This window comes from Lichenostomus cassidix, chromosome 7, assembly GCF_008360975.1.
Source record: "Lichenostomus cassidix isolate B80296 chromosome 7, HeHo_3.0, whole genome shotgun sequence".
NCBI lineage: Eukaryota > Metazoa > Chordata > Aves > Passeriformes > Meliphagidae > Lichenostomus > Lichenostomus cassidix.
The window spans coordinates 27,391,008-27,417,189 of NC_139488.1; the positions used below are offsets into that span (position 1 = coordinate 27,391,008).

The 26,182-nt window shown below is 41.9% G+C and overlaps 1 protein-coding gene across 1 annotated transcript in view; it reads left to right on the top strand.

Moving 5' to 3' along the window:
* Positions 1–26,182, top strand: part of PDIA5 (protein disulfide isomerase family A member 5) — a 97,466-nt gene that overhangs the window by 23,489 nt on the left and 47,795 nt on the right. The window contains exons 4-11 of the mRNA XM_085066958.1: positions 4,146–4,229; positions 5,001–5,046; positions 10,634–10,726; positions 11,989–12,049; positions 15,668–15,735; positions 20,157–20,248; positions 20,353–20,424; positions 24,759–24,895. Coding sequence (XP_084923084.1) covers positions 4,146–4,229; positions 5,001–5,046; positions 10,634–10,726; positions 11,989–12,049; positions 15,668–15,735; positions 20,157–20,248; positions 20,353–20,424; positions 24,759–24,895 — 653 coding nt within the window. The remainder of the gene's footprint in view (positions 1–4,145; positions 4,230–5,000; positions 5,047–10,633; positions 10,727–11,988; positions 12,050–15,667; positions 15,736–20,156; positions 20,249–20,352; positions 20,425–24,758; positions 24,896–26,182) is intronic.

Consider the following 26,182-nt stretch of genomic DNA (forward strand, 5'->3'; position numbering starts at 1 on the left):
GGTGGACTTAACTTCAGCAACACTCCTGGGTCTTATTTTGTGTTCCTCCTGTCTAGCTTTATCCTCTGTTCTTTCTCTCTCCAAATTACCTTGACACATTGCTGCAAAAGCCTTTTCCTGTGTTGTTCCTCCTGCCACTGGGGACCACCATCAGTATATCTCACTGCTTCTCCATCCCCATGACCATGAGTGTCCAGACCTGTGGGCAGTCCTGGACAGGCAGAGTATCTTGTGCCACTCCTAAGGAATGGCTGTGACATGTCCCCTTCAGAGCTGGCTGCTCTGGTGGTGAGCCAAAGGAGGTCAGGTCTCCTTCATGAGTCCCTCTCCACCTTCCTGCCCTGCTAACAGCTGGCTGCCTGTGCTGAGGGATTATTCATGCATGCTAACGCTGACAAGGGACCCCAGAGGTTTACAGGGAGTGCTCCAGTTGGGCTTCCTGCCAGCTCCATCGTAACCCCCAATGACAGAAATATGTTCTGGTAGAGGAGATGGGGATGTGGCTGGAAGTGTGCACACCATCTTTGCAATGCACGCTACCTTTGTTGTTATGTAGACTTCTTGCTTAGTTAGGTCAGGTTGGATTGTTCATTTTATTCTTCTTTGTACCAAACTGTCATATGTCTTCACTTCTCCAACAAAGGCATGTTTTGGAGCCCTTGTTTGGTTTTGTGGAAGTGTTTGTAGAGAAACATCCCGGTGGGAGTGGAAGGAAGCTGTGCCATTGTGCCACTTAAGGTTTGACCTTATTACCACATAGACAGCTGCTGGTTAGGTCCTTGTGGTATTGAAAATAGGTTGATGTTTTGGATGATTTTCCAGGGAGATAATGCTGGATGATTGTAGGACTGCCTGCAAAGGTCCCTTCGGCAGTAGCACAGCAGGGACCTGCCAGGGTTCAAATTGCTTTGGACAGAAATTGCAAGAGGCAGCCAAGGATGGCTGCTGGGGACACATTAGTGACACCATCCTCAAGCCAGTATTTCCTGAGCCTTGTCTGGAGTGGCTTGGCCTGAGTTGGCAGAGTGCTAATTTTGGGAGTGGTTTCTGGCTTTTTAGGATTGAGAGGTTTTTTGAGTTGTGGGGTTTGTTTTTTTCCCTTTTCATTTTACTTCCTGTTTTCATTTTTTGGAGTTGTTGGTTTTTTTTTTACTTTTAGTCATTATAACAAACTCTTACACTGCCTCTTCAAGTGATATAATTAAATTGCAAGAACCGGAGTCCTAATTACCCTCTCCCATGTGAGAGTTGAGGAGCTCATCTTCAGAGAGAGGCTGTTGGCTGAGATTCAAAAGAGACAAATCTCAGAGCAGGCTGCATCTGTGTTGATATTTACTCTTATTAAGAATAATGGTCATTACCAAGTGATATCAGAGCAGGTTGCTCTTTGCAGGTTATTTTTGTCTGTTAGTGAAGGCAGAAGGAAAAGCAGAACGGGTCCATCTCTGCCATTTTTTAAAGTCTCCTTTTCTGCTTTTTCCAAAGAATTGTTAGTATAACATCTGAGCTGGTGGGTCTGGCATGTGCAAAAATCTGCACTGATGCATGAAAAAATTACTGATACATATTTAGACATTTCCTATTCTTGGAATTTGCTCCTTTTCTATCCCGTGCATCAGTGCAAATAGCTTGCATAAACAGGCTTAACTCTCAATGCAGTGGTGCAGACAATCTGCCCACTAAATGGTAGGAGACATACTGGAGCAAACTGCTGCTTTCTTTCCTGTGATAATAGCTGTGTATTCAGGCAGCTGTGTGAATTTCTGCAAATGGAGAAATCCTGAAAGCAGGGCAGACTTAGATCCAATGAAATAGCTATTCTTATCTTTCTTTTTTTTTAATAGAAACTCATGCAAACAGAAAATGAATTGCTAGGAGTTGAAGTGGTAGGACTCGCTAGCTGCTTACTCACAGGTATAGCTTAGTAATAATGCTTTCCAGCTTTTTTTCCACAATAAACCTTGCAGAACGTTAGTATCCATTCAGATTGGTAAATGACACATAAGGGAAAATTACACTTTCTTCCCCACATGGTTAGAAGTTGCACCAAATAGAAGCAGAAGAGGCAACAGAATTCTCTTGATACCCATTTTAGTCCTCTGCTGATGCCAGAACAATTGTCTGCATATCTTGGGGTTTCACAGACCCTGTTGCTTGAGGTAGGTTTCAGCATTACACTTGTTCACATCAACTGTCTGACATTTGTCTTGGCAAAGCTGAGATAGCCACAGATACATATACACACTGGAAACATTTGAGAGTGTCTAGAAGAGCATTTACAAATGTTAACAGTGGTGCAGGCTGACTGTGGTTAACTGCCTGGCACTCACCTGCAGCAGGGCCACAAGAACTTCTGTGCCTCTGACTCATCTGGGGTAAAACAACAGGGTAATCTGAAATTAGTGTCTTCTCCAGAGATTCCCTGACTTTCAAGTAATTTAGGTTTAGCCCGTGGGACTGCTGGAGAACTGCAGGTGAGATAAATCAGGATGTTTCTGACCCCTGGGTTTGATGATGCTGCAGTCTTTTGGTATGAACTCCATGTGGCAAACATGGTCTGTTGACATAACTCCAAATCTGGGGCATTTGTTCTGTAATCTGATTTTGTTACAAGGAGACATGTTCACATCATTCAGTTCTTAAGCTCAGATCTTCAGCCTCCTGGAGAAGCAAAGACAGTGTTTGTTGGTTACAGTGATCTGAAAATGCAAAACTGACATGAATTCAGTAAGACTCTTCAGATAAACATGCTTCTGTGAAATGGAGATTACAAGTGCTCCTTCCTGGTGTGGTAGTTGTGTGCTTTGTTAGTTCCTTAAAATACTCATTTCCATCTTTAGCATAATACTCTGATTTTGCTGCATGTGTCCATGGCACATCCCTCCTCATTTCCATCTACCATAATCATTTGAGGAGTTTCCACTAAGGTGCACTCTCACCTGCAGCTCACTGTGAACTTGGTGTTTGTTCTTCACGTTTGTAGAAAGGCAGCTGGAGAACATCGGGAGAATTAGCACCAGTGCTGGCAGCAGCACATAATTTGGTGGGGCTCTTGCAAGCCTTGCATCTTGTTGTCTCTAATCAGTTTAAACTTGATGGGTTTTCAGTGTTTTCATTTTCTAAATTGATTTATCTGCGTAAAAGGTACAAGTTGTCCTCTGCTGGGAACAAGTTTCCAAGCTGTTTAATCTTGCTGTTTGTCAATGCAGAGAACAGCCCTGTCAATGTGAATCATCTTCTTTTCTGTTTTGCTCATCTCCCCAGATCTTCGACCAACTTCTTATTCATATCAGCTCGAACTGTCCTTATGGCTTCAGTCCTACACTGTTTATGACAGCAGTTAGTCTGTGAAGACCCTTTACCTGCCCACCAAAACAAATGTCTTTGCAGTTCTCTCCCATGACCCTTCTCTCTTCTTCAAGTCAGCCTAATTTGGTGCTGGAAGTGATTCAGTCTTGTTCAGTTTGAAGACCACTTCCAGCAGGTCTGTTTGTTGATACCTCTCTCCTCCTTCAGGAGTTGTTTTTGCCTCTACTTGCTAGTTGTGGCTCCAGGACACATCTTTCATACCTAGAATGAATGGGGTTGCTGGCCTTGGGGCTCCAGGATTTCAGTTAGTTTTTGTTTTCTGCAGGACCTTTTTAAGGTTAAGTACTTGTGATTTGGGCTTGGCCATACGATGAACATGGGAGTTTTTGGCTTTTTATTATCTTCTGCCAAACGTAAAAGCTGATCTGCTCTTTCCCTTTGACTCTAGTCACCAACTGTGCTCTTTGACCACCACCCTAACAGTAGCATGGCCTTACTGAAAACTTGAATTTTTAAATTTTATGTTTATCCCATGGACAGAAAATCTGCTGAGGTCCTTGAACATGCCGGAATGAGCTGCTTCTCTACTGGTTAGGACTTTGCTTTGGGATTTAAATTTAACACAGTTCACTGTGTCCTGACCAAGCAAACAGAGAAATTAAATTGACTAATGGAGCTTTACACAATGCTTGTCCCACAGACTTAGCTAAACAGCTTCCAAATTACTGTTAGTTGGAATTAATTGCTGATGAGGAAGAACAGCAATGAGTTCTCAGAACTGAATGCATTTGATTGTCTTTTTTGGTAACCTTTCTTCCAATATGTGTTTTTTGCAGTGATACTGAAAGCCGAAAATTATGCAAGAAGATGAAGGTAGATCCTAATTCAAAGGAGAAGGGAGTGGATTTACTCCATTATAAGTGAGTGCTGGGCTGGGATTTGAAGTTCATAATTGTTGATGCCCCCATTAAGACTGTTCATTCTCCTTTCACAGCCCCACGCTGCTGCAGCATTAAGATGACTTATTTTTTATCCTTTGAAAGATGAAATTAATTACTGTTTCTTCAGTTTGCAAGTGTGTTTTGTGATAGAACTTAAATTAAATTTATTCTGCTGTTGCATAGAGAACACTAAAAGCACAAGCAGGGCCAGGGAGAGATGTCCAATGGACTAAAACTGCCCAGTGCACAGGGCTGATGGCTGAGATTTGAGCTTTCTTGCTTTCTGTCACTTGCTGTCACCTGCTGGCATATGCCTTGGACAAGTTGCTTCACTTCTCTGTGCTTTTCTGACTTGAGATAGTCCTTCATAATGTGAGTGGAGAAAGACAAGTGTTGTTACACAGCAAGAGATTTTTCATCCTGAAAATAATAGGAGTGGGAGTACTGTTAGGTACACCAAGCAGCTGCATCTCCATCTCCAAAACTCATGCCTTAGTAAATATTCTTGTTAAAGTGTCAGGGAGGAAATTGTTTACTAGGAAACTGTTTTCTTTATGCTGGTTTGCACCCTCCCTTTTTCCTTCCTCTTATTTCCCACCCCTCCAAATTACTGTATTGTAAATGCTACTTAGTTCTGTGGCTTCAGCAGGATAATGTTATTCTGGTTAGTGAGAAGTCAGGAAGAGCAGCTGTATGAATTCCAGTAATGTTACTGTAAGTTAACACTGTTCCCCACTCCTTGTTTAACAGGGACGGTGCATTTCATACTACATATAACAGAGCGGCCACATTGAAGGTAAATTTAAATATTCCATTATTATTCTTTTGGTTTTTCTAGATATGGGTGAGACATTTGTGGATTAAAAACTGGTGTTGGTATTTTTTCATGCTGGAGGCATGAAAGGGAGGGATTAATCTTCATAAACAGCTGTCAGAATGGCCTAAAGGTTTTTGTGTGCATACATGTCTGTCAACCATAGATCTGGGAAAATAGTTTATTGCTTAAAAGATTGACCCCATGTTGAACTGGAAGGTAAACTGCAAGTTAACTTGCACACTGGTAACAAAAAAGAATTTTCTTGTTTTGATGACAAGGTGCTCTTTGTGGTAGTATGACTAAAAGTATTAGCTGATAACTGCATTTTGATAAGGAGTTCTCTGAGGTTCTTAGATTGTGTGTTTATAAACTTTAAAGAGAGCTGAGTGGCCTTATCTTTTATCAGATTGTGGAACCACAGCTCCTATGAAAGTGCTCTGAGTGCATCAGGTATAAAATGACCTTTCTTCTTGACATAAAGCAACAGAAGGCAGCATTCTGTGGGCAAGGGAAGAGAAGGCATGATACATGATACAAATGTGCAGCTCCAGATGATTGTGGAAATGGTGAACTAAAAGCACAATGAGCATGCCAAAAGTGTGCAGCTTTCCTTTGCAAAGTCCTGGTGAAACACTGGGAGTATCCTGTTATGAGGAGCCCTGCAATGATTTGGCTTCCAAAAATCACTTCTGATGGCCAGTTCCTGTTTCTCTTCCTCCACCAGCAAACCTGGGTTCTGCACAGTCATTGGTCTTTTGAAGGCTTGATGACATCACACCAAGTTGACATAAATCCATGTGCTTCCTCTTTCTGTCTCATTCAGGGAATCACCCTGGGGTGGAGGAAAGCCTGTGTGAGATGCTGTGTGAACCTTAGTCTGCCTGAGTGGCTGTTCCTAAGTGCACTTGCTCTGGACCTTGCTGTTACAGCCAGAGTTGGAGAGTATCTGATGGGGGACTGTCTTGGAAGTGTGCCCTGACTTGAATTCATTCAGTCTTCACTGGAGGCTGTCCTGCAGGATTTGTCTGAGATGGGGAGAGTAGAACCATGTATCTTTCCATCTCCTGCAGTAGATATCTTGCCTGGCATTAGGAGGGGCAATGTTAAATACCCAGCCCAGTCAGCAACTGCCTAAGCCTGCTTCTGTACTTACTGGTGATTATTTTTTTCTTTCTTGCTTGGTGATGGGTTAAGGGAGACTTGCTAGTTGCCTAAATTTGGGTGATTTGAGCAATGCATGATGTGTCTCTCCTGCCCTTCATAAAGTGCTGCAACCAGGAATTAGTGCTGTGACTCTTCCTTACAGATCAGATCAAGTGGAAAGCACCCGCAGTGCTCCAGGGAGCATTGGGCTGAGAGGCAATCATTGCGCAACAGGAACCAGATCGTTCATTCCTTCAGTTGCTGTTTTGTGATGAGCATTTCACCCTTCCCTTTTGCCCTGCCTGCTGGGGAGAAGAAAGCAAGCATCCCCTTGACAGGGATGTGGGATTCCATTGGGGATGGAAGAGGGATTTTGAAGGTCCCTCACTCTAAGGGCTGGAGTCTTTCTCAGTTTAACTGCCCCTGTGAAACTGTCCACTAATGGTTTACAGGTTGGGCAGTGGATCAGAGCTGGGCAGTGGTCAGATAATTCAGCTGAGTGTTTGCTTGTTCTACTACTCACAGCTGCCTGGATATTTTCTGTATTTTCCCCTCCATTCCACTTCTCCTTGTTTTCTTCTGTTGAGCCAGTGACCTTTGTTTCTTTCAGCAGTGTTTGCCAGGAGTCTCCCAGTACATACAAACAGAGAGCAGCAGAGCAACACAATTACATAGGGTATCATACTCATTTTATGGACAGGTGGACACACTGAAGAACAGGGAGATTAAAGGATTTGTTTCACATCATTCAGCAAACTTGTGGCAATAAAACTTGGATCTTCTTTCTGGGCATCCAGTAGACATATTAATATATGTGTGACATTTTGGAGGATGATGGACACAGCTCTGAAGAACTGTAAAAGGATTCTTCTGAAGTAATCAGCAATTTCATAGATGTGGCTGATCCAGCTGATAGTGTACTTGGGTTTTTAGAAAAGCTTTTCATTTCTTAAAGTAACTAAATCCTTATGTAATTAGCAGAGATGCCCTTGTGGTTTCACTGTTAGAAAAATGAGGAATAAAGGATAGCTCAGTGTTCACAGTGGGGGGAAGTTACTTGGCAGTCAGAACCTCCTGCTGCGGAGACCTGTTTCAAGATCTGAGCTGTTTGGGGTATCTAGGAAAGGGGGATGGAATGCAAGAGAACAAAATTCAGTGATGCAAAATTATTAGTAATAGTTTAAAAAGATATTTTCAATTATTTGCAGAAGGGCTTAGGTTCTCACAATACTAAAAAGGACAGCTGGAGGAGATTCCAATAGATATTTCTGTAACTGTGAGTAGCTTTAAAAAGGGAGTTATTACTTCTTTTTTTTTCTCCAAATTTGAGGGCAAACAGTGGCATTTTGGGATGGCTATTTTGAAACAAATAACTGCAATGTTAAAAAAAATCTTGGAACTCATAGCTACATATTGTGAATGCCAAGAATTTAGGAGTCTTAAAAACAGTATTAGATAGTCATAAGAGGTAGATCCATTGATAGTTAGAAAGCACAGAGGTCCGTATACAACAGCTGGTGCAGTCGGTAAACTTAATTTCTTTTTGCCAGAAATTGAGAGCATGTGCCAGTGTATGCTGTATGAGAACTATAAATACTGGTCTATCTTCTCCCCAGGTATCTGTAGTCACCTGCTGTTGAAGACCTAAGCTTACATCAGCCTTTGATTTTACCTGGAAAGTCAGTTTGTATGTTGCTTTAGCCACATGATGTCTAGTTCTCAATAGAGCCACAATGCCAGTGTCCAGGCTGTGTTTATTACATGGTGAAGCCTTTTCTGGAGTATGAAGTACAGGGAGAATTTTACCCTTCTTCTAAAATGGAGAAAACTCACTGAACTACAGATCTTCTCAGTACTAGCAAAGGGAATAGACAAACCCAATAAATTGGTCCTGCTCTAAACCCTGAATCCTTTTCAAGTTGGCTGTTATAAGGAGTGTATGTGTGAAATGGAGGCAGGTCTTGTTACTAGCATCCTTACTGCATGATATTTCAAAGCAGTGAAAAGTACAGGGATGTGTTTCTGTATATTTTTTTTCAGGTTAAAACGTAGGTCCATGATCACCAGCTCTTCTGTTGAAACTTGCTTGTTTTTAGCAGCATGTGCTGGATGAAGCATCTCCTGCATTCTGCTGAACCTAGGTTTAAGGTTCAAAGCTGGCACAGCTGGTTACAGCCCATCGTGGCTCTGTCCATGCTGTGGGGTCAAAACAGCTCCTGACCATACCTCAGCAGGACTGGAGCTTAGCTGGTTCTACAACACCAGGGTTGCTGTGCCCTGGACCTTGCTGTGGCCTCTAACACAGCAGCCTGAGAGCCACTGTTTTTCTGTGATTAGAGGGTGCTGTGGTTTGCTTGGGTGTTGTTCTTCCCTGTTTTAAAGTAAGAGAGGAAGTTCTCTTCGCTGCATGAAGAATTGAGGGCAAGGCAACACACTGCCTGCTCCTGCCAGAAGACATTACACATCTAATTTTTTTCTGTCTTGGCTAAGAGGGAGAGGCTGGATGAATTAAATCTCTTTAATCCCCCATCCTCTAACCACATCTATTTCTACATGACTGAATTTGGCATGCAGGAATTCTTGAAACTGGCAGAGTCAATTACACTCATTAGCCGTTTAAAACGTTGACCCCTCTCTTCTCCTCTCCCGTGTATAGTTGAGGTGTGTGCATGCTGAGGGTGAGCAGAACTTGATGCAGCTATCCTAAAGGTAGAATATCTCTGCTGTTTTGTCCTTGTGTGTCCTTTCCCCATGTATTATTAGTCGTCTTAGGATGTCATTTGGGGTGTTAATGCCTCTGAGTCTCGAGCTTTTTACACTGTTATTCCATTGTAAATTACTTGATTTTATATTTTTTTCTCCTAGCTACCTCCTTTCCCTGATAATGCCACTGTAAAACAAATTTCTTCTGGAAGTGTTTGTCGTCTTCAGCCGTTAGGTCCATCTTACTGTGTACATTAAGTGTTTTGGTTGCTGTCTGGTGACTGATACATGCTGCCTCTTGTGATAAGACAAATCTTTTCAATATTAGCTGTGCAAGCAGACAGAAACATAAATGCAATAAATGGATCCTGCTGTAAGCTCTGAATCCTCCCGAGCCTTGCAATACCTACTGAGAGGAAGGAAAATGAGCTAAACTCCCCTTTCTGTTGATAAGCTGTTGGGATGTTGTACCATGACAGCCCCACCAAAGTCAGAGGGGCAACAAAAGTGTCTCTGAGACTGTTCCAGCAGTGGAACTTGTCACCAGGTGTGCTGCCAACCTGCTCCTGAGAAAGTGGAGCTTCTAGATAGAGAATCCTGTTGTGTGTTAGTATAGCTCACTTAGTGCTATGGCAGCTTCATCCACTCACTCTCACGCTGAAGGAAGCTCCTCAGGGACCTCACTGTGTTATTGATGTGGCGGAAATTCCGTGTGGGAATGGACACACACATACAATCAATGCCACAGAGAAAGAAGTGGGGTCATTCTGAGTGGTGAATGAACATGGAATACCAGGCACTATGTTTCCTAGAGCACAGACATCTGAGGATAAAAGTGAACAAGCCTGTGTTACTATGTACAGCTGGAAATGGGGAGTAGTGTTACTGCCAGAATCCATGGAGGGTATCTGATTGATTTAGGAGGCCTGGAGTTTTCTTTAGGCCCAGGCTGAAATCCGTGCTATCAGAATATATTTCCTTATGGTAAAGAGAGTGTATCTGTGGTCTGCTGAAAGGGATTTTTGGTTGCATGTCAGTCAGGTAATGCAGTTACAAAATATGTGTGCACATGTACTCCACTTGTTGAATGTGGAAGCTGCAGAATTGTAGGGTTTTGTATTTCCCACTTCTCCTGTCACATTTGCTTCTTATTCTCATACTTGAAACTGCATTCAATGGATTTTCTAGGTAGGTGAGTCACACAGGGAGCTATTGGTGGATTACTCTTCCTTTGACCAAATGAGCAATTTGATCTGTAAGTATGTTCATTTGCTTTTGCTCACAGCAACTATCAGTGTGCCCTCCAGCTAGTCCTGTTACTCAGATACAGTGAAGGGCATGGGAGTCTGACAGCTACATAAAGAGAAGTCTTTCCTGCCAGCCCTTCACTGTGGAAGGTCTAGTACCATGAAAGAGCTCTCTGAAGGATCCTTGAAGCTATTCTCTGTGTGCTGGTCAATTTCCACTGTTTTCTCCAGTTTTGTAGCAGGAGTGGGAACTGATAAGTTGGAATACCAGTTATGATGTATGTACACACCCACATATCACTTGGTTCTGCAACAGGAGATTTGTGCTAATCTGCATTAGAGCAGATGAATATGAGCAGAAAAGCAAAGGCACTAATTGGATAGGGTTTGCGTCACAGCATGGATTTGAGATTGGATGGCTCATGATTTCCATTTGTGTTCCTTTAAAAGCTTTTTTTCCCTGTTTATTACAGTCTATGGTGGCCTTCCTCAAGGATCCAGAAGGTGCTCCACTGTGGGAGGAAGATCCTGAAGCCAAAGATATTGTGCATGTGGACAGTGAAAAGGTACGTTAGCTGGATAGATGTTCTGTTGTTTTATAAATAAATGGGATGAAGGGAGTGCGGTGTATTTGTATTACCTCTTAGTGAAACTTCCAAAACTCCTTGTTTCTTTGGAAGGGAAGTTTAAAGCACCAAACCTGTTTGAAGTGATTTGGCAAAGTTTGTGGGTTGTGATAACTGTAAAGTCCTCTGCTTCCAACTCTCCTCTGCCCTGCATGTGGTGGTGACCTCAGTCTGCTAGCTCCACAGCAAGTGTCAGAGCTTGTGGAAGGTGTGGGGACAGAGCCCTCTTTGTCTCTGGGAAGTGTAGCAGCTTCCAAGGTGCAGTCACTGAAAAATGCAAGCAGGAGGTAAAACACTGTTCTTAAAACTGCAGGTTGTCGTTAAACCTTGGGTTCCCTCGTGTGCCTAAGGTCAGAAGTGTGGAGCTGGAAGAAACAGGATCCAGATCTGAACTTTGTACAGTGGCTGTCCTCTCAGTGTTAAGTGGGAAAGCAGCGAATACGATGAAACTACCTTAAAAAGCCAGTGCCACCACAGTTACCCATTATATTCTTTCTAATATAATCTGCTTGGTCTTTTATATTAGTTTTCTAGTCTATAGATTTTTAAACTTTAATTGATTGGACTCTAGCTGGTATTTTGTAAAGGGCTTTTTCAATTTTCTAGCTTTCATTTTTAATATTAGAAATGGTTATTTTGACATTCAGTTTTTGTAGGAAGATTAATTTTTAATGTTCACCCTCTGTACTCTATTACAAGGCTTCCAGGGGTTGCATTCAATTTGAAAACTTCATCTAGTTTTTATATCATGCTGGTATTGAAAAATCTTTTTCTCACAGCATCTCATAGGTTTAGCAAGGTTTCATAGTGTGAAAACTGAACTTGTTTTGTTATTATTGAGTCTGACTTTTTGAATTGCAATATGGATTTTGGATGTGTCAGCGGAGAAAGAGTTTCCAGTCAGAGATTCTGCCTTAAGAATGAACTAAACCATGGAACTTCCACGTATTAATACTGAAGATACTGGTCTAGGATATTCAGCAGATATTTGAATGTATAACAAATTTTGTTATCTTCTTTCAAGTTAAAATTGAGCAAGGAAAAAAAATTTAGTCCTGTCTGTTTGGAAAGATGAGCCCTTTTCCTTCAGATAATAAGCCTGCATTTTATGAATACATACATCTTCTTTTAAGTTGTAGTACAAATAATAAGAGGTGTCATTGAGTATGTGTGTTTTTTATTTTCTTTGGTTCATTCTCTAGGAATTGAGAAGGCTTCTGAAGAAGGAAGACAAGCCCCTTCTGATGATGTTCTATGCCCCATGTAAGTAGCCCAGCATGTTGTGTCACCTCTCTCTCCCTTCTGCACTGAGAGATGTCCAAATCTGACTAGAAGCTTCACCTGTTCTTCACTAATAATACCATCTTGTGCCATCTTTATCATTCAACTCTTTGTGTTGTTCTGCCTGGTTGTCCTCAGTTTTTCCCTGGTTGTCCATCACTTGTATCCCAATCTTGTCTCTTTCTCTTGTGATGATGGCTGTTGCTCGATGTTCTTATAAGCAGCTGCTTTCTATAATTTTCTTACCTGTTGTCCTTTCTAGATTTGTGCTGCACAAAACAAAACACTGTATGCTGCAGGCAGAGGGAACAGTGCAGCGGTCAGGAGCCAGGACTATTGTTCCTGCTCCATCCCAGAGGCACCCTGCATGTTCTTACCTACATTGGCAGGAGTAACTCAAATGCAAGTGGGGTTTCAGGAAGAGAAGAGCACATTGGAGTCACTCCATTTCTTTTGTGACTTTGACCTTGTATTGCTGCTATTTTGTCATTGCATTAGCTGCTTGTTCCTTAATGTTGCAGATTTACAGCTGCCTTTTTATGTTTCCTGGTGACTGCTATGTGAGAAGCTTTCCAGTTCTTCTGAGCAAGACAGTGTTGCTCTTGAGCTGTTGCTCAGTTCAGGAAGCCAGGAAGCCATGAGAAGGGAATAAATGTGTGACCTAAACTAGGAAAGCCTCCCAGTACTGCCCTGATAGGGAAATCGATGTTAGGTACCACAAGCAATTTGCTGGCTGATTCTCTTTAAACTGTTTCTCATGGCAGCATTATCTGGTGTTTCTCAGTGTATTTTCTCTTGTAATTACTGCCTGAAACACCAGCCCACCTTTTTATTCTCATCTGAGCACTGCCAAGATGGCCAGAATTGCCCAAGACTTAGTTTGATGCATCGCTAAGAGGATGGTTTTTCTTTTAATTGAATCCCTTGTAGCTTTGTGCCTTCAGACTCTGTAGTAGCATGGTCCTGTGTGGCCTGGCATGGTGTGTGGCTGTTCCCAGTAGCTGCTGCCTTGGATCAGCAGGAGATGATACGGCTGCTCTGCTGTAAATCATCCCTTCAGGGGGAGTTGGGCTGCGCAGTGCTTTCACAGTTTACCTGTATCAGGAATAATTGTTTTCCACAACTGAGTCTCTTTCTGAAATGTGCCTTATCTAACCCTTCGTTCTCTTTGAACCATTCCCCCAGAAACCCTCCTCCTTCCAGTTTCTCTTCTTTGAAGTGGCAAAACACCTCCTAGTTTTCAGTGCTGTAATACTTGCGCAGCTTTCCAAACTGCTGTGAGGGAAGTCTACTTCAGAGGTTTTTTTTCCTGTCTGATTTCTCAGTTTGTAACTCCCTCATCTTTTATTTAACACAGAAGATCTTCTGACTTGGTTGTTGTCCAGTTTTTCTTTTCTTGGTCCTTTTACTGGAGACAGAACACATCCAGCAGTTGCATTAAAATATGGGCTTTGAGCAGCTGAAATTATTGGTTACATACAGGTGTTATCTCTCATGACTGGGAGCAGCAAATCAAGACTGGTCACTAAAAGAAATTCTGCTTTTCGTTACTTGTAAAGGAGGTCTTTGGCACAAGAGGACATCGGAGGCTTTGTCTGGGAGGCTGGGGGGAAGACAGCTGCCTTATTTCTCTGCTTTGTTGGAAGCAGGGGCTTTAGATTCATTGTGGCAGATTCATAGGAAATGAGCTCTTTCATTACATACTGGTGCAGAGGGAGATGAAAGTGACTACAGACTTAGATGTAGTTACTTTAATATTTCAGGAATGCTTGGTCTGGGTAAAACAACTCAGAGCAAAGGCATGCTTTCCTCAGAAGATATTACCTGCCATTCGCAGGCCATTCACTGTACTTTTGGACCTATATTAGAAAGTCAGACAGCACTAAAGATGAAATATTAGGTATACTTAAAGGCATTCAGATTTATTTGTGGTTAACTCTGTAAAAGAAGACTCCTGCAGGAGACTGACTGGATTTGGCAACAAGAAGGAGCTGTTTATAAACATCATTGAAACACAGGGCTTTAAAAATGAAGGTGTTAACTAGTGGAAAGACTGATGTGTATTTAATTAAGCTCCCCCTTTGGGGACAAAATACAAGAAGAAAGAAGAAAATGAGTTTTTTGAGATTCCCCTTTCATGCCTATTGAGTGGTATGTGTGGCTTGGCAGCATCCTGAACAATATAACACAAAAGTATGAGGGCAGGTGAGAGGGTGTACTGAAATGGATTTGGGAGCAGCAAGTTTGAGGCAGCAGCAGAGCTGGGAAAAGGAGGATGATAGAGGTGATGGCTGTGGGGAGGAGGCTGGTGTGTGCCTGTGCTCTGGAAGGTGTGATACAGAGCAGTTAGAGGGTGAAGAGGCAAAAATAGGGAAATCTGCTGCAGGAGTTCAGGGCCTGAGGCTCCTGAGAAGAGAAGATATTAGATACAGAAGGATTCAGAAGATGATGTTAACTCACATCTTTTGATGTCTGTCCAGTGGTTTGGATGAAGCTGCAAAACCTCAAAACCTCATTCAAAACCTCAGTGGGTTTTGAATGTGTGGTCTGTGCCCACCAAAAAATTGTCATTTTGACCAGCACTAATTTAACAACCTTATCGTCAATTTGAGCAGAGAAATCAAAGGTGGGAAGACCACAGAAACAAGAACTCTCCTTCCCCAGATTAAAGGATGCTCTTTTCCAGGCATGCTGATGCGATCCTAAATGAGTGGCTGCAAAATCAGTTTCTGGAAGATAGTTTCAAAACTCTGTCTCTTAACCAGAAGAGAAGTGTTGACTACTGTCCTGTGGTGGACTGAGAGTCTCCACAATAAGTGTCTGGGGTGCTTGGCTCCTGCTACCTTTCTTTCATGCTGTCTGCCCTCCTGCCCCTTCCCATCTGCATGCACGGATTTTACTTGGCGGGGGTGAAAACTGCTGCTTACAAGGTGATTTACTGCTAATCTGCTTAGTACTGCAGAGCATCATCAAACAGCTCTTAGCACACTCCAACTACACATTGGTGGTCTTCCTCACTCGCCCTTTGTCTTTCCAACACTGCATTATTGTATCTTACAAGGGCTGTTGCTTCTGAGCTATGTCTTGTCAGTTAATAGAGCACTGTTTAACACTTGATGTCTGTGTAATATGTTTAGGAAATGCATCTCAAATTAATTTCAAAGCCTTGTTAAGCTGGGATGAATCTGAATTACCTCCCCCCTGTCCCTTCAAAGACCAGAAATGCACAAAGCTTTTTGTTTTGAGTTCACAATTATGACATCTTCTGTTGACTTCTGATATGTGTGTTTCATCTTGTATTCTCCTCTGGGCTCAGCTCAGAGCCTGAGCAATATAAGATGCTTTTACTCTCTTCATACTGGGATGAGAAATGAATATGAAAATGAAGAGCATGAAAAATGTGCAAAAATAGAGGCTTGTAACAAGAAGTTACATCCTTAGAAACTAATAATCTAATAATGATTTAGTGAAGCAGATAAAGAATTTTTGTTCAAATTTTTTAATATAAAATATTACTTCATATTCTTTGGAACACAGATACTGTAGAAGAGGCTGAATAGAGTTGTTGGCATATTACTTACACAATTTCTTTTTTATCAGGGTGTGGTGTTTGTAAGAGAATGATGCCATCTTATCAGCAGGCAGCCACAGAACTCAAGGGTAAATATGTAAGTGAGACAATGAGATTTATATGACATTTCAAAAATAATTTTATCACTTTTTTTTCTTTTTTAGTATTTAAACCCACAAATATTTATCAAATTGGAGAAGTTTTAAGCAAGCTGAAACAAAACAGAAATAAATTACTCTGTTCCAGGTCTCTTCAGGATTCTCTCTCTTGGTTTTAATTCTTCTAAAACTTTGGAGAATAAGATGTTAACTCCCTTGCCCTTTAGATCCACTGCATTTTTTTTCCATGGAGATACAGGCTCTGACACTTTGTAGATTTATGTTTTGCCTCTAATTTGTGAATTTATAGGTCTTTTGAGCTCATTTTGGTAAAGAAAGAAATATTTGCCATAATGAGTTTGATCAGCTTTTTGGCCTGATGTTTCATAGCAATGTTAGGGATGGATGCCCTTACAGCAGTTATTAATCCACTTTTTTAGTGGAGAATCACAGTGTTATGGAAGGGAAGTCCCCCTCCCATAAGCTACTGGTCACCCTCCTAACTCAGCATTAATAGAATCTTAGTTTAACTGTAGCTCTGTCAAACTCGGCATTGATGTCTCATTGATGTGAAAGTAAGTTTTTACTCTAATAAAGTACAGCATTCACAATAATTTAGTTACCCTTTTGTAATTCTAAGGTGTACTGATCTCTGTAAGGAAGTCAAAGGCACTTCTCTAGTCAAGGTTTTATAAAGTGCTTAACGTATGATTTATATGATGCCAGTAGTACATGAAGGATGAAGAAATAGGATTGTTGTTTCATGGCTTTAGCAGGATTTGGTCTGATCCTACCTGTTGGATCATTCACTGCTGTGTTTACAGGTTTCCTTGTGAGGAAAAGATAAAGCATTGCAGTTCATTGCTAGGGCACCTCTGGTAATTCCTTCTTGTGACCACTTTGTGCTGTCAGACTACCCAACATTCCCCAGAGCAGAAACTTCAGGTTTTCAGAAGTGTTTTCTCTAAATCCTTGCTTGCTTAGGGCTGAAATGAATGGGAGCTATTCAGATTAATTTAGGACATGGCACAACCCTTAGAAGATATTTTCAAGAGTGTTTTTGTCTAGCCAGGCAGCACTCTAAGGCCATGTCCCCTCAGAGGAGCATGTGCTGCAGCCTTTGGGAAGGCACTCCTGTACTGGCAGTACATTGTGAGGTGTGGGACAAGAGGGATTGGGAATTTAAAGCATCACCTATAGAGACAGTGCCAGAAAGAAAGCATGCTGCAGAGTACTGCACCCTCCTGCAGTTTTCCCCTCCTTTTCCACGTGCAGCTCATTTTATTAAATTCAGACTAGAGAATTTAGACTCAAGATCTATTCTGGTTTGAGTATTTCCTTCCTCACTTGGAAATCGTTTCTATAGATCCGGACTAATCCTACACAGCTGAGTGACAGGGCAGGAACACAGTTTTTTGCAGCGGAGTGTTGTAGTGCAGGATCAGTTCAGAGGAAAGTCCAGTTATGCCACCCCTGTTTTTCACAAAAATCAGTCTGTTTGTCAAAATTTGACCCAATTAGCTTCCTGAGTGGGATGTGTACACAGCTTGCCATTTCTAAAGTTAACTGTGCTGTACCCACCATAAATTATTGATGGAGTGCCTTAGAGGGATGTTGACCTCCAGACCAGACTTGGCTGGAAAGTTTATGATTGGTTTGGATGAGCTGAAGATTTGGCCTTTTAATCTGACCTGTCATTAGCTGTCAGGATGTGCCAGGCTCAAAAGCGATTATTGCTGTTGTGTAGCAGGAAAATTAAGTTTGGTATTGCCTATTGAAGAGGTCATAAAAGGGAAAGGGTGAACTGTACCTGTCACTGGTCACTGTGTTCCCTTGGGACTGGTTGTTTCTTGTCCCAGTTCTGTTACTGAGAGGAAGAAAGAGTGGCATTTTTAGTTCATATTCTGGTTAGATCTTACAATTCCATTGCACCCAGTGCAAGAAGGATAAAGTGCTCCAAATCAGAAGTGGGCTTATTTTATCCTTGGCAGGAAAGATTCCTGTGGTTAGAGGGTTGGCTGGACTCTGGAGAGTGACTGTCACTATGGCCCCAGAGCAGGGGGGAACTGGTTATTAGGAAACCTTTCATCATCTCGCCAATGTTCATGAACTTTGTGAGTGTGCCAGGATGTTCTGCTCAGTAAAGAACAGCTTGAGAATATGCTTAAGTGCTTTCCTCCTTTGGTGCTTGTCCTTTTTTCTTTTTTTTTCAATTTTTTAAAAACTTTTGGTGCTGTGAGGTACCAGTTTTGAAACAATCTCATCAAGGAAACTGTGAATCAAGGTGGGGTCACAGCTGAACAGGAATGGTCAGGAGCTCCAAATTTATGGGCAGCTAGGAAAGGTTCAGAGTAGGTTTAGGTTATAGGTAGCTTGTTGGAGAGCAGATAAGTGTTGAAATCTGTCAAATGTCACTGCAGAGGTGAAAGGAATGAACAGATCATTGTTTCTGCAATGGCTATTACAAGAGGTAATGGACGTAAATCATAGTTGGGGTCATTCAGTCATTTGCTAAAAGCAAATTCACCAAACATCTGGCAGGAGGACCCTGGCTTTGGGCAGTAAGTGGGCTTTGCTGGTCTCTGACAGCCTGATATTTCATAATTCTGTGATTATTGGCCAGCTGAAGCAGTTACTCTTGTCATAAAAAATCCCAAATCCTGTTGTAATAAGCTTTTTGCTAATTATGCTTCCTACAGTGTGATGAACACTATAATGAATCCAACTTTTTGACTTGTATCAATCACTGTTGGATGGACACACTGCAATTGTCTGAAATGGCCAGGAATGCCCATTTAAACTGTAGGAAATCCTCTGAAAGATCACAGCAAATGTGGAATCTGGTAGGCTGGTGTTAATTAGGGAATTAGTTAACTAACCTGGTTCTTGCTTTGTAAAGCAACCACTGTGTCTTGATCCTGTTGCATTTACCTGCCCTTAGGTGGTGACATGGAGGATGAGGAAGGGAGAATTGAGTCTAGATAATCTCATATGAATTAAGTCAATCCAGTTGTCCAAACTACAAGGAAAATTCAAAGTGGAAGACTAGGCCAGCAAGTATAAACCTAATTTCTGTACCGTCCTCTGTTTAATTTATCCTTTCTTAGGATAGGGCAGAGAAAACAAAGTATCTTTTCATGACTTTCCAGCACATTCTTAGAAACGGTTGACCTTCAAATGAGGATTTTCTGCTTTAAGGTTTATTTCATGCTGGCTCTGAGCACATTTGGTTGGTCTGTGCAGTTTGCTGCAGTCAGGAACGTGGTATTAAATTCCGATGTGGTATTTCAGCTGGAAGGAGAAAATCCTGTTTTTGGAGAGGGAAGGAGGAGGGGTTTGGATTAAGACCCTGCTGCTAAAATGATTTAAGCCATCAATGCCATTAAACTAAGTTAATCAGGAAGTGGTATCTCAGCAACTTGCTGGGTCCAGGTTTGACAGCAGAACGAACTTTGTGTGAATTGCACACCCACAAAAACTTGGAATCTATCCCATCTTCCCATTTTTGTGTCAGAAATATTTGGAAGACATTTGGACAGGGCACAGAAAAAGTTGCAGGGCACAGTGTAAGTCCCAGGAGCCCTGAACCTGAAGCTGAAGGACTGCTGAGATGGAGGATGGGTTGAGATAGAGGTAAGGAATGGGAAGGAGAGAGTTTTTGTTTTACGTGCTAGTCTGAAAAGCTAGTGTGCTTCTGTGCCTCTCTTTTGAAGACTGTAGGACAAGGTTAATTCTTAACTCTCATTATATCCTACCCTACCCAAGTTAACATAGTTAAAGCACATAAATGCCACATCTATTTCCTGAGCTCATGGAAATAGGGCACGTTTTATTGTCACATCAAAGTAATGCTGATTTCTCCTTGCCATTCTGTAAATGCATTTTTGAACTGAGATAATGCCAGTGTTTGGTTGGTTAGAGCTTCTGGACATGAGCTAAGACTTTTAAGTTCATTACTGGAGTGGAAACTAGAGAACTTCTGGTGTCCTTTTTAATGTTTGGATATGAACTAAGAACTCTTCTTTTCTACTTGCAGAGGAAGCAGAAAAATCTAGTTACACTTGTAGCTTAAAGTCCGAATGGGTAAAGAGCACAAGTAGTGCAATTGAGAGAATTCCCTTTAGATATGTCTGTTAGTGGGTAAATAAAAAGAAACAGAGAAGCTTCCAGATCAAGGAGAAGGTGACATGCTGACTGGTGTGTGTTTTCTCTGGATTAGACTGAAGTATTGTTCTGTTCCCCCTTGCACAAAATCAGAAAATCTTCAGTGCCTTTTACAGAGAGTCCCTTGTTTGACAGCTATATGAACAAAATCAGAATCTGCCCAGATTGAAGTGGGTTTTACTTAAATCTTCAAACAAATGGTGTGATATTTCTGCTGTATTATAAGAACCAGTAAGATTATGCTCTGTTTTTCCAGGTTCTTGCGGGAATGAATGTTTACTCTGCTGAATTTGAAAGGATAAAGGAAGAATTCAATGTCCGGGGATATCCTACAATCTGCTACTTTGAGTCAGTTATGTTTTGCTACTACTTTACAAATCATGCACTCCTCTATAATTGCATGTTTTTGTCTTTTAGGACAAGGACTAAACCTTGTTTTGTTGCTTTAACAGGAAAGGAAAGTTCCTGTTCAATTTTGAGAACTTTGGTGCTACCGCGGCAGATATAGCAGAGTGGCTGAAAAAGTAAGGCATTGAACTTCATGCACTCCACCTTTTATGTACTCTTCGTTATTTACAGAATGTAGTGGTTTAGGAACAGACATCTCTCCCTCCTTCTCTCTGCTCAGAAGAGCAAACAAAACTACCCCACTGAGATCAGCTAAACTCATACGGAGAGATTGACTAATGTTTGGTTTTTAGCATGCATGCCTTGCATTTCACAATTGCATTTTGTCTGTAATAGGACACTGACTGTGGACTAAAATTAATGCAGATACACAGATCTCAGCTTTGTTAAAAATGCCAGTGTAAATTTCCAGTGATCTTTGGTGCTTGAACTTAATGCCTTGCAAAAGGTTGGATTTCTGTTGTGTTATTAAAAATGTATATACCACGTGTGCAGTTCTTGTTGGTTCATCAGCCTTTAGCTGAAGCCTTTAAAGTGTCTTGCAGAGACAAACTGAAGATCAAGGCACCCTGGATAGGTAGTCACTTTTACTACATCTGTGTTTGCTGTCATGGTGTGAAGTGTTGAAAGCACCTTGTTACACCTGAAGGGAGCTGTTTGCAGTCATGAAAGTTTTGGGGGCTGAATGAGTCTATGGGACTAGAAGTTCAGAGACAGCCAGGAAGAGTGTGTGTGTATGGCTGTTCTTCCACGTGCAAATCCTCACATGGTCAGTGAAGCTGATGGAGCAGCTGGAGAGAGCTGAGATAATCTGGTGATGGAGAAATCCCGTCAGCAGTGAGCCCAGGCTCTTGGGCGTCGTGTCATCTTTGTGACCCTCCCTTGTTTGCTGCAGTCGTGGAAGCAATACTGAAGTGGAGCTAATGAAAGGAAACAAACACATGGAAAGGAACAGACTTTGCAGTGCAAGCTATTGTAATAGCACAGTTTAGCAAAGTGGCTCAGAATAAATGTATTTTGGTGTGCCAGTGAGGCTGTGCTGGGGATGTGCATATTGCTGCAGGGAGCCCAGGGTCTTCAGCAGCAGTAGGCTGAGCACTTCAGGATTTGGAATCCACACATGAAGTGAGAGCAGCATTCCTGTTAGCTTCAGGAGCTACAAGCACTGCAATGAGTGTTTTGCACACCCGGTGGCTCAAACAGGAGGAATTTAGCCATAGTCATTAAGCCTCATGTAGTCAATTAAGCCTTCAAATATGAGTGATCAAGATGGCAACTCTGGCAACTCGAAGAAGATGATCAGCCCTTGGAGCAAGGAAATGGCTTCATCACCTGCACTTTGTTGTGCTTTTCAATTCCACAAGGATGTAGTTATCTCTTGGCTACCATATGTGAAACATTAGCTGTTTGGGGTGTTTTTTCCCTGTCTGCCCACATAATATCCAGATAATCCCTGCAATATGCAGTACCTTTATATCAGTGCTGTGACAGCAAGTGAACACAGCTACTGGAGGCAAAGCAGAACAGCTGCAAGCTCTTTCCAATGATAATCTCTGCTAACAAGCCACTGTGGGCTTTGGCTGATACTTCAGCAGTCCAGAGCTAAAGACAGCTGTTTGTCCTCACTTAGTGCATGCTTATTAGTTGCCCAAAAGATGATCTGAGCAGTAGCCTTGTGCTCCTGTTTTGTGTAATAAATACAGCTTTTAAGGAAACCACATTGAGTAATTATGTGTACTTATATTTTGCTAGTAATCGATACTTAAATTATGATAAATTAAATTATAATTAAAACCATATATGGGGTAAACATGCTACATACATAAGATTATATTACACTGAGAAAACTGCAGTGCAAGTAGTCAAATGGTACAGCAAGGGCTTTAGGAAAGCCAAGGAGTGCAGTTAGCTGCAGGGTGTATAGACTGTGTTTCAGAGTAGGACAATATTAAACTATGAAAAGGTTGCTTTTGTGCAAAATGTTGCTCTGAGGACCAGGGCATGGCAGGACCATGGCAAGGAAAGCCAATGCATTTTTATACTGTGCATGCATGTGCTGTCGTTGTAGATTCTTGAAAGCAAATCCAGCAGACACTGAGCCATGTGAAATGGCCTATTTTGTGTGGACAATAAATACACTCTGCACAAAAGCAGCTGTTTTCACTCTCCCTCTTCTTGATTTTTTTCCCTCAGAATATTACTGGTAAAGTGCTGAAAGTGGTTGAGCTTAGGCTCATTTATGGGGGAGAACATGATATAACCTGAAGGAAGTTAGAAATATTTAAATCATTGAAAGGACGTTGTCCATGCTCTTTCATCTCAGGACAAAAACTGATATTGACTACTTATTTAAGGTGCTTCTTTCTTATGCTGCAGCAGGCTAATGCATCAGTCTTACAGATACTTCACCTCTCTTATCTTCCTAATAGGAACTGGCTACTATGTTATGGAGTTTCAGATGTTTTCATGAGAAACCATCATACAGCCTTAATCCAACACACTAGAGATACGATCTTGTACATATCACTTCTTTGTTAAATCTGATACACAGCTGTATCAACCTGCATGGTAGGCAAGCCCAACAGCTCTTGCTGCCTTCAATAGCTGCTTAGTTTGTCTTGCTGTTTTTATAGATTCCCCTCAGGCCCTTCCTCAGCATCAGCTACTCCGTTAAATCAAGAACTTGTTCTGTGCTCTCAATTGAATTAGCATTTGGTAACTCTTCTAGACTTCTGTCATTCTAATCAGGTGCTGGGTGTGCCTTGTCTCAGCATTAAATGACATTTTAAATTTTGCTTGTTGCTTTCTCCAGGCCTTGAGGTGTTTCTTACCAACTCCTGTGTAGGCTTATTAGCATGCACAGCATTTTAAATTAGGCCATTTGAATAAACATCCCGTGCCCTGCTTTACTAATTCCTGACTGAAATAGGTCACGCCAGGCCCTGCTAAACACCACGTTCTCCCAGTTCTTTGTAGGCGCTGTGTCCGTGTTCATCATGCTCTGCCTGCTCAACCCAGCTCCCAGATCCATTAAGTGTTATGGTGTTTGCTGGAAAGCCTTCACTCTGCCAGGATACCTGGAGATTATTGCTTTCTGGGCTGCTTGGCCAGGTGCAGCTCCAGTCTTTGCTTTGATGTTTGCTTCTTGGTTTGATTATCATAGAAGCAGCAGCCAGAGGTGTGCATCACAGTTCTGCATGGATTGCTTAATATTCTTGGATCACACCCATTGCTTACATCAACAGAATTTGCTATCTGAATCTGTGTATCTCTACTGCTTTTTTTATCAAACTAGGCTTTCAGCCTAGAAATGAGTAAGGCAGGATAAATGAGTTATCATCTGTTTGCCATTCCTTGTTCCAGGCAGCTAACACAATAATACATTTTAATCAAAAATAGTAAATCTGCTTTCACCAGAAGATGGGGTCACATCCAGACCTGTTCTTTGCCAAAGAATCTGGGGAATTTTGGGGGGTATTTGGAGCTCATTACTGCAACTGGCAAGAATAAAATAGCTTTAAAGTCTGGCTCCTAATGTTCATATGTTTGGGTGTCTTGTCTGTGAACACTGCTTTAATAAATAAAATATCAATTAGCATAGTTTAGTTCACCGCTGCCAAATTCTCTTTTTAATGTACATTAATGAAAGACCAAAACACTTGTTTATTGAGATTATGAAGTCCAGAGGAGCTTTGGTTCAGTTTCCAGACTTGCCACTGTGTCTTTGAGCAGTCTCTGTGGCTCTGACCCATCAAAGGCAGTTGAAGTCATGTGCAATCATAGTGACATTGGTAGAACAGGTCACTTGCCTTTTAGGTTTAGCATGCAGCTGAGGAGCTTTGCTGGCTTAGGCCTGCAAGCCCACTGCAGAGTGAGGACATAACGATGCTTCCCTGGCTCACAGGAGCTGTTCACAGTAAAACCATATATTCCTGGGGAAATAGTGTGTGTAGCTGGCTCATGGTCCCAATGCTGCTCCTCCTTTCTCTGTCGGCCCTAATCATGCTGTCAGTATCCAAGGTGACGGGTTAAATTGGCTGTTTCTGCTCGCTGCTTTTTTCTTTCATTTGCAATGACTCCTGTGAACTACAAAGTGGGAATGCTGTGAGAAAGGGAGCATCCTGCTGAGGAGGGTAAAAGAGTAATAGAAAATGCATTTGATTTCTATAATGTAATAACCAAGCAGTCTGGTTATCTCCTCGCTCCATCCCCTTCCATTGCTGATCTGTCCTCAGGAGCTTCTTGCAGATTTTTTTATTCCTCCTCTAGTTTTATCTGTGTTTCAGTGCCTGTGAGTTCTGGATGGGTACAATTATGGAAGCTGTTAGTAGGGCTGGTGTGTCAGACATGTATGAACATCTGCACAAAGTGGTTCCTTACAGTCTGACTTGCCAAGATGACTGCTTAGCACCAGAGAGCTGCCTTTAAGCTGTGTCTGTTTGTCTTGTAGCCCACAGGCACCTCAGCCACAGGCTCCAGAGACTCCCTGGGCAGATGAAGAAAATGTAGTTTATCACCTGACCGATGAGGACTTCGACAAGTTTATAAAAGATCATTCATCTGTGCTAGTGATGTTCCATGCACCATGTGAGTTTGTTTTCTATTCTGTACTCTGAGCCAAATGCTTGCTAACAAATTTAGTGATGTTTTTCCATAGAAGTTTCACAGAACTGTGAACTCAAAAGTCCAGGCTTTTCTTGTTTGTGATGGTTGTTAAATACACAAGGCATGAAATGTTTGTGAAGTTGCTGACTTCATGTTTAGGATGGAGATGTGCCTCTCGAAGAGGGACACTTTGTAGGCTGAGTCAAAACATAATTGAGGAGTGTAATGATGCTTAAATAGTCTGGGTACTCATCAATTTACAGCATGATTTCCCATTTTCAACTTCTCTTCAGTATTGCTTGCTTTCAAAGCAGAGCTCTGGTTGATTGAACAGCTCGAGCACCATGAGCTCCTGGGTTCTTGTCTGTGGCTGCTGATACATCATTTTGAACATTTTCACTCCTCTGCCTCAGGTTCTCTGGCAATGTAAGGGTTGATGGCCATTATATATTGTGCTGGACTATCCCAAAACTAGACCTAAGTTTAAAAAGTCCCCAGGATTTTTGATAACTAATGCAGAGTTAGTGGTGATACTAGTTACTGTTCTGCCGAGAATGCAATGAACCGATCTTTTTCATGACTTGAGGGTTTTGCTTGACCAATAAAATGCAGTGGGTTTCCTTCAGGAAGCTGCTCCAGCCACGTTTCCCTCCTGTTTGCTGTTGGGTGGAAAAGTGCATTAACCTCCTCGTTCACTGTGGATGTAACTTGTTTCAGCTACATAGCTGGTTCTTCCAATTGTTTGTGTCTGTGATGGACAGTTCAGGCTTGAATCTGCTATGCTGGGTGGCACACAGCTTCTGTCTCCCCTTGCTCTTGTGCTGGCAGTGGTACTTGGGTGAGATGTTCATTTTCAAGGACATAAATTTAAAGGTTAGGACTCTGGAGGCAGACTGTGTGCTCACAGCTGAGGGTCTTGGCCCAGAGGCTGAAATCCTTCTTCACTTTAAGCCAGCAGGAGTTAGCTCCAAAATGCCTTTTTTTGAAGGTCTGCTCATAAGACTCATTTGAAAAACATACCATAATGAATTTCCTTTGCCCGATGAAATGTCTAAGAATCTGGTCCACTGAAGCAGGGGACTGACTGCTGTTTTGTCACTGTGTTCCCTGGATTATTGGCACTAATGAAAGTGGGACCGGAGATGAGCGCCTGGTCTGAAACCCAGACACAAGTAGCAGAACTGATGAGGCCTGGTTTGCTCAGGAGTTATCCTTCGTTGCCCAAATCCTTCCTTCCCCAGATTTCCCTGCACCCTGGTGTGTGAGTGC